Raw genomic sequence first — 18217 nt, forward strand, 5'->3', positions numbered from 1 at the left:
AACGTTGTTCCCCCGACAACGCGTCAAACTTTACTTTCATTTTAAAGGCATATTTAAGCCCATGCAGTGAACTTTTCAATACTCCTTCTAGGATATTCATGCGATTGACACCAAACGTGGTCAACATGATGCCGAGACATTGGAGATGATAAAAAAGTGAAGGGATTTTTGATATCTCAAACGCTGTTCCCATGGCAACGCGTCAAACTTTTTACTTTCATTTTAAAGGCTTATTTAAGCCTGACAGTCGCATGCAATGTTCTTTTTAATACTCCTTCTAGGGAAATAATGCAATTCACACCAGAAGTTGTCAACATGATGCTGAGACATTGTAGACGCTAAATTGCGAAGGAATTTTTGACATCTCTAACGCTGTTCCCATGGCAACGTGTCAAACTTTACTTTTATGTCAGGCATATTTAAGGCTCTTGGTGTGCTTAGATTAACTTTAAATTTGGCACACACAACAGATTTGTCGGCTGTTAAGTGTTGACAAAAACGTCAGATAAAGGCGTGTCTATTTAGTGGCTCACTAGCGCCCCCGTTTGTCTAAAATGTGGGGTTTCTTTTACCTACAGTCCCTAAATGGTTCAGTAGCAGCATGATATTTACCCACTTGATGCACTTGCCCACCGTGCATCGTTTTCTCGGAGACACCGTGTAGCGGTAAACAAACGTGCGAGGGCCCGCCATCGCTGCTTGCAGCTATATTTAGGGCCCGAGCACACAAGTGTGAGGACCCTATTGTTTTTGCTCCGTTTATTATTATTATTATTAGGGCCCGAGCACACCAGGGTGTGAGGACCCTATTGTTTTTGCTCCGTTTATTATTATTATTATTTTTCTTCTTCTTCTTCTTCTTCTTCTTCTTCTTCTTCTTCTTCTCCGAAATGGATCGCAATTTTGAGGGCCTAAACATACCCAAAAACTCATGAAAATTTGCACACGCGTCAGAAGTGACGAAAATTTACATGTAGTATAGGCGTCAGAAGTGGGCGTGTAGAAATGGCTCGATAGCGCCACCTGCAAAATTTCAAGAGAACAGCCCCCCCACTACGAAAAACGTACAGATACGAAATTTGGTAGGATCATCTAGCACCCCAAGACCTACAAAAAAGTCTCTTGGAGCTAAGCTCTAAACCCCACAGGAAGTCGGCCATTTTGAATTTTCTGTGTCATTTTTTGACATTTCCAAGCGTCGTACTTTAACGAACTCCTCCTAGCGATTTAATCCGATCATTATCATATTTGGTCAGTCTCATCTAAAGGCTTTTGCAATGTTAAATTGCGGAGATCTTGACTTTTCGTTGGAGGGTGTGTCCGTGGCGGCCTGACAAAGTTCAGCATTTTCGCCATGAAACAGGAAGTTGTTATAACTCAGGCATTCAATGTCCAATCTGCCCCACGCTTCACATGTTTGATAAGGGTCTTGACCTGAACACATTTTAATGCCAATATTCAACTTCAGTCATAGCGCCACCTAGAGGTAGCAGGAAATGCCATGTTTTACGCTGTGATTTACTGCTCTTAGAGATTTAATCAAATCATCATCATATTTGGTCAGATTGATGTTAAGCCCTTTGCCGTGATAAATTGCGAAGATCTTGACTTTTCGTTGAAGGGCGTGTCCATGGCAGCCTGGCAAAGTGTGATATTTCGCCATGAAACAGGAAGCTGTTGTAATTCAGGCATACATTGTCCGATCTGCCCTATACTTTACACTTTTGAAAGGGTCACGGCCTGAACACATCAATATAACAACAATCAGTTACAGTCACAGCGCCACCTGCTGCACACATGTGGTGTGGCACATCAAAGTTCCTTTAAATATCCACCTATATTTACCCATTTTAATTCATATCCCCCTGGTTCACTGCTTTACTAATGCCATAGGGTGGCGGTGCACATGCGTGCGAGGGCCCTTCCATCGCTGCTTGCAGCTTTAATTAGGGCCCGAGCACCGAGGAGCAGGCCAGAATGGCCTGCACCGAAAGGTGCGAAGCCCTATTGGTTTTGCTCGAATTTATTGTTTTTTTTTTATTTTTTTTTATTTTTTTTATTTTTATTTTTTTTAACACTTTTGGGCATTTTGGGTGCCTTAACATACTCGAAAACTCTTGAAATTTGGCACAGACGTCAGAGTCGTCCGTCATTGCGAACGGGCAAAGGCTGGAACACGGCCGTGGCACGGGGGCTCTGTAGCGCCCCCTGTAATGCAAAAAAAAACATTGATGCACAGATCGTGCAAATATGTACGCACATGTATGAGAGTTGGTACGCATATAGATCTCATCGACCCGAACAACTTTCGCCCTCTAACATTTAAGCTCCGCCCAACAGGAAGTTAGCTATTTTGGATTGTTTAAAAAATGCATGCGTTGAACTTTTGAATACTCCTCCTAGGGGATTCATGCAAATGACACCAAATGTGGTGATCATGATGTCAAGACATTGGACTTGCTAAATTGCGAAGGGATTTTTGATATCTCGAACGGTTCTGCCATGGCGAGCCGACAAAGTTGTGGCGAAATCAGAGAAACAGGAAGTGTCTAATATCTAAGGCAAAAAATGTCTTATTGTAATGACACGCGGGGTGTTTGTTCATCTGAAGATTCCGATCGCATCGATGTGCCTATTGTGACTCCCGGGTATAGCGCCACCAGCAGGCGCCAGGAAGTGTGTCAGTCACAAAGCTGGATTTTTTTGAAAGTTCCATGCAATGTTCTTTTAAATACTCCTTCTAGGATTTTCATGCGATTGACACCAAAAGTGGTCACCATGATACCGAGACATTGTAGATGATAAATTGCGAAGGGATTTTTGATATCTCAAACGCTGTTCCCATGGCAACGCGTCAAACTTTACTTTCATTTTAAAGGCATATTTAAGCCTTTCAGTTCCATACAGTTAACTTTTAAATACTCCTTCTAGGATTTTCATGCGATTTACACGAGAAGTGGTCAACATGATGCAAAGACATTGTAGATGATAAATTGCGAAGGGATTTTTGATATCTCAAACGCTGTTCCCATGGCAACGCGTCAAACTTTACTTTCATTTTAAAGGCATATTTAAGCCTTTCAGTTGCATACAGTTAACTTTTAAATACTCCTTCTAGGATTTTCATGCGATTTACACGAGAAGTGGTCAACATGATGCATAGACATTGTAGATGATAAATTGCGAAGGGATTTTTGATATCTCGAACGCTGTTCCCATGGCAATGCATCAAACTTTACTTTCATTTTTACACATATTTAAGGCTGACAGTTACATGCTGTGAACCTTTAAATACTCCTCGTTTGGGATTCATGCGATTGACACCAGAAGTGGTCAACATGATGCTGAGACATTGTAGATGATAAATTGCGAAGGAATTTTTGACATCTCGAACGCTGTTCCCATGGCAATGCGTCAAACTTTACTTTAATTTCAGGCATGTTTAAGGCTCTTGGCGTGCTTAGTTGAACTTTAAATTTGGCACACACATCAGAGTTTTCGGCTGTTAAGTGTTGACAAAAAGGTCAGACATAGGCGTGTCTCTTAAGTGGCTCACTAGTGCCCCTGTTTGTCTAAAATGTGGGGTTTCTTTTACCTACAGTCCCCAAATGGCTCAGAAACAACATTAAATATCCCACTGATATTTTACCCACTTGATGCCCTTGCACGCCGTGCATCGTTTTCTCGGACGCACCGTGTAGCGGTAAAAAAACGTGCGAGGGCCCGCCATTGCTGCTTGCAGCTATATTTAGGGCCCGAGCACCGAGGAGCAGGCCAGAATGGCCTGCACCGAAAGGTGCGAAGCCCTATTGTTTTTGCTCGAATTTATTATTTTTTTTTTTATTTTTATTTTTATTTTTATTTTTTTTAACACTTTTGGGCATTTTGGGTGCCTTAACATACTCGAAAACTCTTGAAATTTGGCACAGACGTTAGAGTCGTCCGTCATTGCGAACAGACAAAGGCTGGAACACGGGCGTGGCACGGGGGCTCTGTAGCGCCCCCTGTAATGCAAAAACAAACAGTAGTGCGCAGATCGGGCAAACATGTACGCACATTTACGAAAGTTGGTACACATATAGATCTCATCGACCCGAACAACTTTCGCCCTCTAACATTTTAGCTCCGCCCAACAGGAAGTCCGCCATTTTGGATTGTTTAAAAAATGCATGCGGTGAACTTTTGAATACTCCTCCTAGGGGATTCAAGCAAATGACACCAAACGTGGTGATCATGATGTCAAGACATTGGACTTGCTAAATTGCGAAGGGATTTTTGATATCTCGAACGGTGTTGCAATGGCGAAGCGGCAAAGTCATGGCGAAATCAGAGAAACAGAAAGTGTCTAATATCTAAGGCAAAAAATGTCTTATAGTGATGACACGCTGGGTGTTTGTTCGTCTGAAGATTCCGATCGCATCGATGTGCCTATTGTAAGTCTCGGGTATAGCGCCACCACCAGGCGGCAGGAAGTGTGTCAGTTACAAAGCTGGATTTTTTTGACAGTTCCATGCAATGTTCTTTTAAATACTCCTTCTAGAAAAATCATGCAATTGACACCAAAAGTGGTCAACATGATGCCGAGGCATAGTAGATGATAAATTGCGAAGGGATTTTTGATATCTCGAACGCTGTTCCCATGGCAATGTGTCAAACTTTACTTTCATTTTAAAGGCATATTTAAGCCTTACAGTTTCATGCAGTGAACTTTTAAATACTCCTTCTAGGATATTCATGCGATTGACACCAAAAGTGGTCAACATGATGCTGAGACATTGTAGATGATAAATTGCGAAGGGATTTTTGATATCTCGAATGTTGTTCCTATGGCAACGCGACAAATTTTACTTTCATTATAAAGGCTTATTTAAGCATTACAGTTGCATGCGATGTTCTTTTAAATACTCCTTCTAGGTAAATAATGTTATGGGCACCAGAAGTGGTCAACATGATGCTGAGACATTGTAGATGCTAAATTGCCAAGGAATTTTTGACATCTCGAACGCTGTTCCCATGGCAACACGTCAAACTTTACTTTCATTTCAGGCATATTTAAGGCTCTTGGCGTGCTTAGATTAAATTTAAATTTGGCACACACATCAGAGTTGTCGGCTGTTAAGTGTTGACAAAAACGTCAGATAAAGGCGTGTCTATTTAGTGTCTCACTAGCGCCCCCGTTTGTCTAAAATGTGGGGTTTCTTTTACCTACAGTACCCAAATTGGTCAGTAGCAACATTAAATAGCCCACTGATATTTACCCACTTGAGGCCCTTCTCCACCGTGCATCGTTTTCTCGGACGCACCGTGTAGCGAAAAAAAAAACGTGCGAGGGCCCGCCATCGCTGCTTGCAGCTATATTTATTATTTATTCTTCTTCTTCTCCAAAGTGAATCGCATTTTTGAGGGGCGAAACATGCTCGAAAACTCATGAAATTTTGCACACATGTCAGGAGTGGCGAAAATTTACATGTGGCATAGGCGCCAGAAGTGGGCGTGTAGAAATGGCTCGATAGCGCCACCTGCAAAATTTCAAGAGAACAGCCCCCCCACTACGAAAAACGTACAGATACGAAATTTGGTAGGATCATCTATCACCCCAAGACCTACAAAAAAGTCTCTTGGAGCGAAGCTCTAAACCCAACAGGAAGTCGGCCATTTTGAATTTTTGCCTTGATTTTTGTGCAAATTTGGTCATTTCCAGCCTTCGTACTTTAACGAACTCCTCCTAGAGATTTTATCAGATCGTCATCATATTTGGTCAATCTCATCTAAAGGCCTTTGCGATGTTAAATTGCGGAGCTTTTGACTTTTTGTTGGAGGGTGTGTCCGTGGCGGCCTGACAAAGTTCAGCGTTTTCGCCATGAAACAGGAAGTTGTTATAACTAAGGCATACAATGTTCAATCTGCCCCACACTTCACATGTTTGATGCGAGTCTTGGCCTGAACACATTTCAATGCCAATATTCAGCTTCAGTCATAGCTCCAACTAGAGGTAGCAGGAAATGACATGTTTTACGCTGTGATTTACTGCTCTTAGAGATTTAATAAAATCATCATCATATTTGGTCAGACTGATCTTAAGCCCTTTGCGATGATAAATTGCGAAGATCTTAACTTTTCGTTGAAGGGCGTGTCTGTGACAGCCTGGCAAAGTGTGATGTTTCACCATGAAACAGGAAGCTGTTGTAATTCAGGCATACATTGTTTGATCTGCTCCAGACTTCACACGTTTGATAAGGGTCCCGGCCTGAACACGTCAATATAACAATAATCAGGTACCGTCATAGCGCCGCCTGCTGCACACAGGCGGTGTGGAACATCAGTTTCCCTTTGCATATCCACCTGTATTTACCCACTTTAATTCATACCCCCCTGGTTTACTGCTTTACTAATGCCATAGGGTGGCGGTGCACATGCGTGCGAGGGCCCTTCCATCGCTGCTTGCAGCTTTAATTATTATTATTTTTATTATTTTTTTTATTTTTTTTAACACTTTTGAACATTTTGGGGGCCTTAACATACTCGAAAACTCTTGAAATTTGGCACACACGTCAGAGTCGTCCGTCATCGCCGAAAGCCAAAGGCTGGAACACGGGCGTGGCACGGGGGCTCTGTAGCGCCCCCTGTAATGCAAAAACAAACAGTAGTGCACAGATCGGGCAAAAATGTACGCACATGTATGAAAGTTGGTACACATATAGATCTCATCGACCCGAACAACTTTCGCCCTCTAACATTTAAGCTCCGCCCAACAGGAAGTCGGCCATTTTGGATTGTTTAAAAAATGCATGCGGTGAACTTTTGAATACTCCTCCGAGGGGATACATGGGATTGACTCCAAACGTGGTGATCATGATGTCAAGACATTGGACTTGCTAAATTGCGAAGGGATTTTTGATATCTCAAACGGTTCTGTCATGGCGAGGCGACAAACTTATGGCGAAATCAGAGAAACAGGAATTGTCTAATATCTAAGGCAAAAAATGTCTTATTGTAATGACATGCGGGGTGTTTGTTCGTCTAAAGATTCCGATCGCATCGATATGCCTATTGTGACTCCCGGTTATAGCGCCACCACCAGGCGCCAGGAAGTGTGTCAGTCACAAAGGTAGATTTTTTTTGACAGTTCCTTCCGATGTTCTTTTAAATACTCCTTCTAGGATTTTCATGCGATTGACACCAAAAGTGGTCAACATGATGCCGAGACATTGTAGATGATAAATTGCGAAGGAATTTTTGACATCTCGAACGCTGTTCCCATGGCAACGCGTCAAACTTTACTTTCATTTTAAAGGCATATTTAAGCCTTTCAGTTGCATACAGTTAACTTTTAAATACTCCTTCTAGGATTTTCATGCGATTGACACAAAAAGTGGTCAACATAATGCAGAGACATTGTAGATGATAAATTGAGAAGGGATTTTTGATATCTCGAACGCTGTTCCCATGGCAATGCATCAAACTTTACTTTCATTTTTACACATATTTAAGGCTGACAGTTACATGCTGTGAACCTTTAAATACTTCTCGTATGGGATTCATGCGATTGACACCAGAAGTGGTCAACATGATGCCGAGACATTGTAGATGATAAATTGCGAAGGAATTTTTGACATCTCGAACGCTGTTTCCATGGCAACGCGTCAAACTTTACTTTAATTTCAGGCACGTTTAAGGCTCTTGGCGTGCTTAGTTGAACTTTAAATTTGGCACACACATCAGAGTTTTCGGCTGTTAAGTGTTGACAAAAAGGTCAGACATAGGCGTGTCTCTTAAGTGGCTCACTAGTGCCCCTGTTTGTCTAAAATGTGGGGTTTCTTTTACCTACAGTCCCCAAATGGCTCAGAAACAACATTAAATAGCCCACTGATATTTTACCCACTTGATGCCCTTGCCCACCGTGCCTCATTTTCTCGGACGCACCGTGTAACGGTAAAAAAACGTGCGAGGGCCCGCCATTGCTGCTTGCAGCTATATTTATTATTTTTTTTTTTTTTTTTTCAACACTTGTGCTAATTTGGGAGCCTTAACATACTCGAAAAGTCTTGAAATTTGGCACACACGTCAGAGTCGCGTGCCACTAGGCTCATGCAAAGGCTGGAATACGGGCGTGGCAAGGGAGCTCTGTAGCGCCCCCTGTAATTCAAAAACAAACATTGGGGCACAGATCGGGCAAAAATGTACGCACATGTACGAGAGTTGGTACACATATAGATCTCATCGACCCGAACAACTTTCGCCCTCTAACATTTAAGCTCCGCCCAACAGGAAGTCGGCTATTTTGGATTGTTTAAAAAATGCATGCGGTGAACTTTTGAATACTCCTTCTAGGGGATTCATGGGATTGACACCAAACGTGGTGATCATGATGTCAAGACATTGGACTTGCTAAATTGCGAAGGGATTTTTGATATCTCGAACGGTTCTGCCATGGCGAAGCAACAAAGTCATGGCGAAATCAGAGAAACAGGAAGTGTCTAATATCTAAGGCAAAAAATGTCTTATTGTGATGACACGCGGGGTGTTTGTTCGTCTGAAGATTCCGATCGCATCGATGTGCCTATTGTGAGTCTCGGGTATAGCGCCACCACCAGGCGCCAGGAAGTGTGTCAGTCACAAAGGTGGATTTTTTTGACAGTTCCATCCGATGTTCTTTTAAATACTCCTTCTAGGATATTCATTCGATTGACACCAAAGGTGGTCAACATGATGCTGAGACATTGTAGATGATAAATTGCGAAGGGATTTTTGATATCTCGAATGCTGTTCCCATGGCAACGTGTCAAACTTTACTTTCATTTTAAAGGCATATTGAAGCCTTTCAGTTCCATGCAGTGAACTTTTAAATACTCCTTCTAGAATATTCATTCGATTGACACCAGAAGTGGTCAACATGATGCTGAGACATTGGAGATGCTAAATTGCGAAGGAATTTTTGACATCTCGAACGCTGTTCCCATGGCAACGCGTCAAACTTTACTTTTATTTAAGGCTTTTTTAAGGCTCTTGGCGTGTTTGGATTAACTTTAAAGTTGGCACACACATCAGAGTTGTTGGCAGTTAAGTGTTGACAAAAAGGTCAGATAAAGGCGTGTCTATTTAGTGGCTGACTATCCCCCCCCCCACGTTTGTCTAAAATGTGGGGTTTCTTTTACCTACAGTCTCCAAATGGGTCAGTAACAACATTAAATAGCCCACTGATATTTACCCACTTGAGGCCCTTGCCCACCGTGCATCGTTTTCTCGGACGCACCGTGTAGCGGAAAAATAACGTGCGAGGGCCCGCCATCGCTGCTTGCAGCTATATTTTATTTTATTTTTTTTAACACTTTTGGGCATTTTGGGTGCCTTAACATACTCGAAAACTCTTGAAATTTGGCACAGACGTCAGAGTCGTCCGTCATTGCGAACGGGCAAAGGCTGGAACACGGGCGTGGCACGGGGGCTCTGTAGCGCCCCCTGTAATGCAAAAAAAACATTGATGCACAGATCGTGCAAATATGTACGCACATGTACGAGAGTTGGTACGCATATAGATCTCATCGACCCGAACAACTTTCGCCCTCTAACATTTAAGCTCCGCCCAACAGGAAGTTAGCTATTTTGGATTGTTTAAAAAATGCATGCGTTGAACTTTTGAATACTCCTCCTAGGGGATTCATGCAAATGACACCAAATGTGGTGATCATGATGTCAAGACATTGGACTTGCTAAATTGCGAAGGGATTTTTGATATCTCGAACGGTTCTGCCATGGCGAGCCGACAAAGTTGTGGCGAAATCAGAGAAACAGGAAGTGTCTAATATCTAAGGCAAAAAATGTCTTATTGTAATGACACGCGGGGTGTTTGTTCATCTGAAGATTCCGATCGCATCGATGTGCCTATTGTGACTCCCGGGTATAGCGCCACCAGCAGGCGCCAGGAAGTGTGTCAGTCACAAAGCTGGATTTTTTTGAAAGTTCCATGCAATGTTCTTTTAAATACTCCTTCTAGGATTTTCATGCGATTGACACCAAAAGTGGTCACCATGATGCCGAGACATTGTAGATGATAAATTGCGAAGGGATTTTTGATATCTCAAACGCTGTTCCCATGGCAACGCGTCAAACTTTACTTTCATTTTAAAGGCATATTTAAGCCTTTCAGTTCCATACAGTTAACTTTTAAATACTCCTTCTAGGATTTTCATGCGATTTACACGAGAAGTGGTCAACATGATGCAAAGACATTGTAGATGATAAATTGCGAAGGGATTTTTGATATCTCAAACGCTGTTCCCATGGCAACGCGTCAAACTTTACTTTCATTTTAAAGGCATATTTAAGCCTTTCAGTTCCATACAGTTAACTTTTAAATACTCCTTCTAGGATTTTCATGCGATTTACACGAGAAGTGGTCAACATGATGCATAGACATTGTAGATGATAAATTGCGAAGGGATTTTTGATATCTCGAACGCTGTTCCCATGGCAATGCATCAAACTTTACTTTCATTTTTACACATATTTAAGGCTGACAGTTACATGCTGTGAACCTTTAAATACTCCTCGTATGGGATTCATGCGATTGACACCAGAAGTGGTCAACATGATGCTGAGACATTGTAGATGATAAATTGCGAAGGAATTTTTGACATCTCGAACGCTGTTCCCATGGCAATGCGTCAAACTTTACTTTAATTTCAGGCATGTTTAAGGCTCTTGGCGTGCTTAGTTGAACTTTAAATTTGGCACACACATCAGAGTTTTCGGCTGTTAAGTGTTGACAAAAAGGTCAGACATAGGCGTGTCTCTTAAGTGGCTCACTAGTGCCCCTGTTTGTCTAAAATGTGGGGTTTCTTTTACCTACAGTCCCCAAATGGCTCAGAAACAACATTAAATAGTTGATATTTTACCCACTTGATGCCCTTGCACGCCGTGCATCGTTTTCTCGGACGCACCGTGTAGCGGTAAAAAAACGTGCGAGGGCCCGCCATTGCTGCTTGCAGCTATATTTTATTTATTGGGTTCTTCTTTGTTTATTTTATATTAAATATATAATATAATATATTTAAAATTCAAATGAGAAATCAAATTTAAATGACTAAACATAAATTAATAGAGAAGGAAAACGTATTTTGTACAAGTTGGTAAAAGTTTTTTGTATTTTGGTAAAAGTTGGTATAGCAAATTGATAAATGGTTCATAACGATTGCTGCTATAATTCATCTAAACATTGTTTTGAAGGGAAATGGCATCTAATTAAAGAAACCAAATAAATATTCACGGTACAATGCAATAATCCATAATAATAAATAAACATAGATAATAAACAACAAATAATAATAATAATAATCTTAACTATAATAGAAACGCAAAAGGCATTTCGCAGTGGGACGAGTCCTAACTAAATACAGAAAAGAATATTTAATAAATTATTAAAACATTTAAAAAGTCATTGAACAATAATGAAAATATATTATTAAAAATATTAGTGCACATCGGCTGAAGATCATTAGCCTAAACAAGCTTCTGCTACAAATTCGAGTCATTCTATTGGTGACATTTTAGCACTTGACAAATGGATAGCGACTCGTAAGTAGCACTTAAAACCCAACTGCGGGCGATCGTTATACGTGCATCTTTGGGAAATGCACGTAAATGAACAACGAATGTTCGTTAAGTAGCTCGTAGAAAGCGCTCTTAAGTGCTAAGTTCAATCGTTATCGGGAAACCCAGCCCAGATCTGAGGGGGCAATGACTCTGACTAATGACTCTGTCCCTGTGGATATGGTGAGATGAGAATTTTTTTTTAAGCAATGCTTTAAAAAAAACACTGCGCTGTCCGAGTGCTGAAACGCTTCTGCTCTCTGCAGGTTCGTAAATTCTTTATCTCTTGTTACAAATAAAGTATTTTTAGAGTACAAACCTTATATAAAGCCTAATATATTCTAAAAATTTAATTATACACCATGTATTTCTTTATAAAAGGTATACAATATCCGAACTAAACCCATTATTATTTTTGTTCAATTTATGAATTATTTATAAGTTCAAAAAAATACAGTAATAGTACTGTTTAGTGAAAAGATCGAAATAAAAATGCACTAGGTATGTTACTGTGAGAATGTTTCAGCCAGCTTTTACCACTGTTAATCGACCTGTGATCCTTACTTAAAAACGAAAGTAAAATAATTTTGTCCGCATGGACATTGAAAATTGTGAAGTTTAAATAATATTATTATGTATATGACAATAAAGTAGTGAAACTCAATGTATTTATTTTTAAAATGTATTTTAAATAGGCCTATAGGCTTATAGGTGTTTTTGGGAAAAAAAATCACAGCACCACCTGTTCAAAATGACTTCCAGCGGCCCTGCCACAGTCTGTGCTGCTCTCAGCAACCTCCTTTCCGTCAGACACCGCTCTCTCTCGGCCACGGACACTGATAGCAGGGCCGGCCCGAGGCATAAGCGAACCAAGCGGCTGCTTAGGGCCCCGCTGGCCACCAGGGGGCCCCCGCCCCAATCGTTTTTTAATTTTTATTTTTTATACAATTAAATAACTTAAACAGGTAATATAAATGGATGAATGAATGAATACGAATTTATAAATGAATAATTAAAGACAAGAAAATTTTGATTTGCAGACAACTATGTGTCTGCAGTGCTAGCGTTTTAGTCAGGCGCAACATAGACACCTGCGCCACCTGCGCGTCAGCGCGCAAGTGCACGACGTCGTCACTCACTGTAAACAATGATGAGCCATTTGACATGTCACAAAAAAGGATATATCCCTCTGGGGCCGAAAAGAGAACAAAGAAAAGGACCGAGGATGAGGAAAAAAAGAGCAAGATAAAGGTATGTTTGCATGATTATATACAGTAACGTTATGTTTAATTTGTGTTAGTGGTGTGACAGATCGACGTTAATCCGTGACCGTGATCGACCCACGGTTCGGCTCGCATGCGCTCAAATAGCGAAAGTTTATCATTTGCACGTGTTTCAAAGGCTTGCAAAAGTTAACATTTCAAGTGATTTTAAAAAATTTATCCCGCAAAAAGGCGCTAAAGTGAGCAGTATTCTGCATGCCCATGCGGTTTAAATTGTCCAGCCCAGCTCCCTTCAGAGATCAGAACACTAACACTTGATTTTTAAACTTTAGAGAGAGTTACGCTATTTTGTGTCATACTGTAGTCCATTAACATACATTTGAGGAATAGAGCACTGAGAATAACATAACGTTTTTATGCTCCGCCGTCTGTATTTCCGTCTGTGTGAGCGCGCCGCGTATAAGTGCACTTAGTAGGGCACACATGGAGAGACGAACATAAAATCTTTCTGTTCTTGACAGGGCACATACAAACAAAGTGATCTCCACAGTACTCTTTTCCAATAAAAACATTTGTTTATGTCTTTGGGCGGTTTATGTATAGATTAGGCAGAAACCAGGTCCCGTGCTTCTCTTAAAGAGACAGTAACCTTAATTAACCTACTTAAATCTGTGTCATTAATGTTAATCAAACCTTCCAAGACAAAGAGAAAATCACTTCTGTAGCTCTAAAAAAGAATAATTATATTTAATTCATACAATAAAGTGTTATGATTCATTTGATTTGATTTCTGTACCTAATGCTAATTTTAGCCCTTATTTAATGTGCAACTTTGTTCTTTTTATAAATGTTTGTAAGTAATTTCCTCATTTTTTATTAGTTTTTCCAACCCCTTATTCTGCTGATCCGAAAAATGATCAGATCTGTGCCTCAAAAACCATAATGTGATCCGAACCGTGAGTTTTGTGATCCATCACACCCCTAGCTAGCATTGCTGTATGTGTTGAAGTGAACGTTCCAACATCGATAACGTTCCAGCTTCATAGGCAAAGCACATGCGCTCTCTGTCTAAGATCTTTGGTAAGAGATGGTATTGGACTTTATGAGAATATATACCAATACCATGTTGGGTAGGAAGATTTCTGTGATGAAAATAGACTTCAATCTTATTTATATGGTGGGTAGTGATGTAACAGTGCTATCCTCATATTTATTTATTTATTGCTTGTTGTGTAAGTAATGAAAAATTAGCAAAATAAACTCATTCTGCTCGATCAACTATGCACTTATCCAATGCTATTTTTTTCAGGAACACTGTTGAAGTACTTTGGAGCACAACCAACTCTACCCGCCCCTGATGTTTCATCAAGTGTCAGTGCCTCCACAGCTGATGATGCAGCAGATGAGGTTTTTCTTGCTGGCCAATGTTAACATTCCATAGCCTGTTAATATGACATGACACATTGAAGAATAAAGTATTTTATTTAAGTATAGATTTTTTTCATTATTTAACCTCACTGTATTCATTTATAATGTACCATTAGAGCGTGACATTTGTGTCCGCGGGGTGGGAGGGGGGCCCCCAAACACATTCTGCTTAGGGCCCCCAAGAGGCTCAGGCCGGCACTGACTGATAGTGTGCCGGTGAGTATGCTCCGCAAATAATACAGGTTCTACAGTTTATATAATAGTCTCATTTAAATCTCATATGAAAACGGTACCATTCATTGGCTTTGCCCTTCCATATTTCACTAGCGAACGTCAAATACAAGATGTGTACATTGACTGATAGATGACATCTGTATAGTTCATTAATATAAAAACTACTTTCATAATGTAATGCAGAAGCAATACATGACGCTTTACTATCCACTGTATAAAGCCAAATTTCACCCCTTGTTTATATTATGTCCAGTTCTTAACACCTATGATTGCATCATTTAAAAAACATGTTATGTTTCTTCTCATCGTATTATATTCATTTGAAAACAAAGTATTTTAATTTAAAATATATTGTGGATGTAATGTGGCATTAAATGAAAATATATTAAAGAAATTCAGTACACAAAGTAAAATAAAAAAGTACATAAATGTACACATCTTTTTACCATGTAGTACTGTGGTTAATATAAAATCCAATCATAGTATTCAAACAATACTGTATGTATGTATATGTATGTACAGGAATACAGCTCTCTTTGGTCCCAGTATGTACATCTGAGGTAGTAAAATGAAATCCCTATGTGCAAAGCTGTACTTTTTGAAAGGGTACAGCCCAAGTGACAGAAAAGGTACAGTTTTGTACCTTTATTTCTGACAGTGTATACTTTATATATTAATCTCAACCTCATTGGGGGCTGAAACTTAGGTAACCTCGAGAAAAAAAGAGATGGAGCTAGTGATGATGAACAGATAGAAAAATACAGTAAAGGGTGCATAGGGCCCCGACACACATGGTTTTGCCTTGGGCCCACAAATCACTAAATCCGCCCCTGCCTTTCAGTTTACAAAGTCCGTCATCTAAATAGGGATCAGACATAGCGCCAGGCGGAACAAGCTTTTAAAGGGGCTGAGAGCTGAGACTCTTATTGGTTTATTGCACGTTACGCCCAAAATACTCCCATTACTTATTAAAAAAATAGGACCTACCCTTTTCGACCATGCGCTCGACGCACAAACCATTTTTTCCGTTGTTAAATTAGCAAAAATGGATTCGGACACGCCCATTTAGACGTTGTGTTGTACGCTTTAGACAATGCACTTAGATCGTTAAAATAGGGCCCATAGTGTCCAAAAATAATTACACAAAAATTCAGATCTTTCATGTCTTTATTGAGAACAACCAAAAAACCTCATAGTGCTTTTGAAAAAAAAATGTTTGTGAACGTAAACCCAATGACCTAAAAAAGAGAAACTACGAAATTCCAAAAGGTTTACATACTTTTTCTTGCCACTTTACTTTTTTCTTAAAGGCGGAGTCCACGATGTTTGAAAAACGCATTGGAAAAGGAGACGGGCCGACTACCAAAACACACTTATACCAATCAAATCAAATCAAATCAAATGCCGGGTTGCGTATGTGTGGGGCGGGTCTATCAACAGAAGGTCCAGATTCTATTGGGGTAGGGGCGTGTTTGTTTAGGTGATTTCAAATATCAACATTGGCTTTCAAACATCATGGACTCCGCCTTTAACTGATTAAAGTTTAAAAATATCTCACCTGAAGCTACTGTTAGTCAAACAAGAGCGTTTAAGCTGCCTTGTTTGCCCAGTTGTTAAGTTGACCTGAATTTTGTCTAGAACGAAAAACATTTTCAATGCAATTTCATATATGTACAATAAATACTAAGAACTATATTTGGTTAATTTACAGCATTATACTTTGCTTACTTGCAAAATCGATCTTAAATGGCCCTCCTGCAGTGGTTATGTTTACAACCCCATATGGGTGTCTAATGTAATATCTCTCTAATTCAGCACTGGACATAAAAATAACTGCCTCATCCTAAAATCATAAATGAATAAATAAAGAGAAGTAAAGGAGAGGAAAGCAATGAAAGAATAAAAAACATTAATTGGAGCAATGAAATAAATAATACAGCACCTCAACTCTGTGCCAGACACCGGACTCTGTCTTGTAAAACCAGTACCATGGTGTATCAGATGTGTCCATATACTCCACCTCATCCTCCACTTTTGATCCAGCCAAGGCAGCTAACATCATGACATAATATATCATGCCAAATAATAAAAATACAAATAAATTACAACATTTTAAGTGTAATCAACTTGAAATGTATGGCATCATTAAAAGCACAGACTGATAGTTCCCTGTTAACCTTCCTGATAATTCACTTGTGGAAACGTCACTTGACATGGTTATGCAGTTTCGTGCATGCTGGTATTAACGAGAAAAAGAAACTTAAATGCTATTTAGTATTCACTCTTAACAAGCAAAACCAGTCATTCAGGCACAACAAACATATGGCTGGGAACAGTGTTCATGCGTGCGTCATATCTTATATATGCTTGAAGGGTGTGGTGTCACCACGATGCATGGAAGCTTAGTGGCATGAAGCTTTGTGAAAACATAGATGTTTTATTGCTTGCTGCTATTAAGTAAGTTACTTTTAAAGTGTGGAATGGTGGACTGAAGAAGGTTAGACTGTTTTAAGCTATATCAAATCCTGTCTGCTGTTTCCGAACTTTTATGACAAAATCACCTTAAGCAACATGAGCATTTTTGATGGATGCTACGTCTCCTGTAAACATGATAAAAATGATAAATCTACTATAACCAAGCATCAGTTTATTGTTATTTATGTACTACAATGGACTTTATAACCTGTAAGATGATGAAAAATAATGTGATGAACACTAAAACACTAAACACCAAAAAGTATTTAAACTCATTGGTTTTTATATTCTGGTCTCATCTGCTTACCTGTAAATAGTATGCTTTTTTTTAAGGTTTGCACAGATTTTTTTTAATATCTTTTTTTAATATTTTTAATTTTTTTTTTATATCTTAATGCCTTATGGCTGTGCCGCATAATACATCATTGTCTTTATGTTTTATTATTAACACTTAACGCGAAACTTTTATATGCTGGGATCGTCTACTTGCCTGTAGGCTACATAGCAGCCTATTCTCTATAAGGTATGTAATATTGCAGTCTTAACGCATTAACCCGCGTTCAATGGTATAATTGATGCACTTGCCGCCTATAAAGACGAACATGACCCGAAACGATCTCCACCATCCTCTGGTCAAAAACATTTAATCTCCTTCTGAGTTTGTTTTCCATTAAAAATGTTATGAATAGCTATAATGACACCTGTCGGGCCAAATGTGAAACCAGTATGACAATGGCAGTGTTTAAACAGTGTTTTTATAATTTCATGAAAACCCATACGGCAAAAAAAAAATTCTCTGGCCAAACGTATACTTTAAATATATGCTAAATAAGTTAATTTTTTGAAGTTGAAACTTTTTAATTTTAACCTTTTTAAAACTGTTATGTTTACAGGTTCGTAACATAAAGTTTTTCGTTCAATGCAACGTTTTTTGTTTTTTGGGTAGGCTAACACTAAAAAAAATTATGTATTCCCAACTTTGATAGTTTTACTTAAAATTAACAAGAAAACCTGTGTTTTATGTACTTAAATATTTGAGTTCATCAATCTTCTTTACTTAAAAATGTAAGTTCATATAACACATATTTTCTTGTTTATTTTAAGTAAAATTATTCCAAGTTGGGATTACTTAAAAAGTGTGATGCAAAAAAGGTGCATATATATTTTAGGTAAATCCAACACATCATTTTTTAGAGTGAAGTTGGAGAAATTTGTATACCCAATTCAGCTAACCTGCATGTTTTGGACTGTGGGAGTGTACACAGAAA

General features: G+C 39.4%; 1 protein-coding gene and 1 long non-coding RNA gene across 2 annotated transcripts in view; one reads left to right on the plus strand and one right to left on the minus strand.

Annotated features, from left to right (window-relative positions):
* The window catches only part of LOC141363697 (protein mono-ADP-ribosyltransferase PARP11-like), a 54684-nt gene extending 38146 nt beyond the window's left edge, over positions 1-16538 (minus strand). The window contains exons 1-3 of the mRNA XM_073866661.1: positions 16417-16538; positions 16203-16317; positions 16033-16108 (exon numbers count right to left, since the gene is read on the minus strand). Coding sequence (XP_073722762.1) covers positions 16033-16108; positions 16203-16317; positions 16417-16536 — 311 coding nt within the window. The 5' untranslated portion in view covers positions 16537-16538. The remainder of the gene's footprint in view (positions 1-16032; positions 16109-16202; positions 16318-16416) is intronic.
* Positions 12435-14305, plus strand: LOC129439398 (uncharacterized). The gene is made up of 2 exons (XR_008642800.2): positions 12435-12840; positions 14122-14305. It is a non-coding gene; the product is annotated as an uncharacterized lncRNA (long non-coding RNA).
* Positions 16539-18217: the final 1679 nt, after the last annotated feature.

This window comes from Misgurnus anguillicaudatus, chromosome 1 (genome assembly GCF_027580225.2).
Source record: "Misgurnus anguillicaudatus chromosome 1, ASM2758022v2, whole genome shotgun sequence".
NCBI classification, from domain to species: domain Eukaryota; kingdom Metazoa; phylum Chordata; class Actinopteri; order Cypriniformes; family Cobitidae; genus Misgurnus; species Misgurnus anguillicaudatus.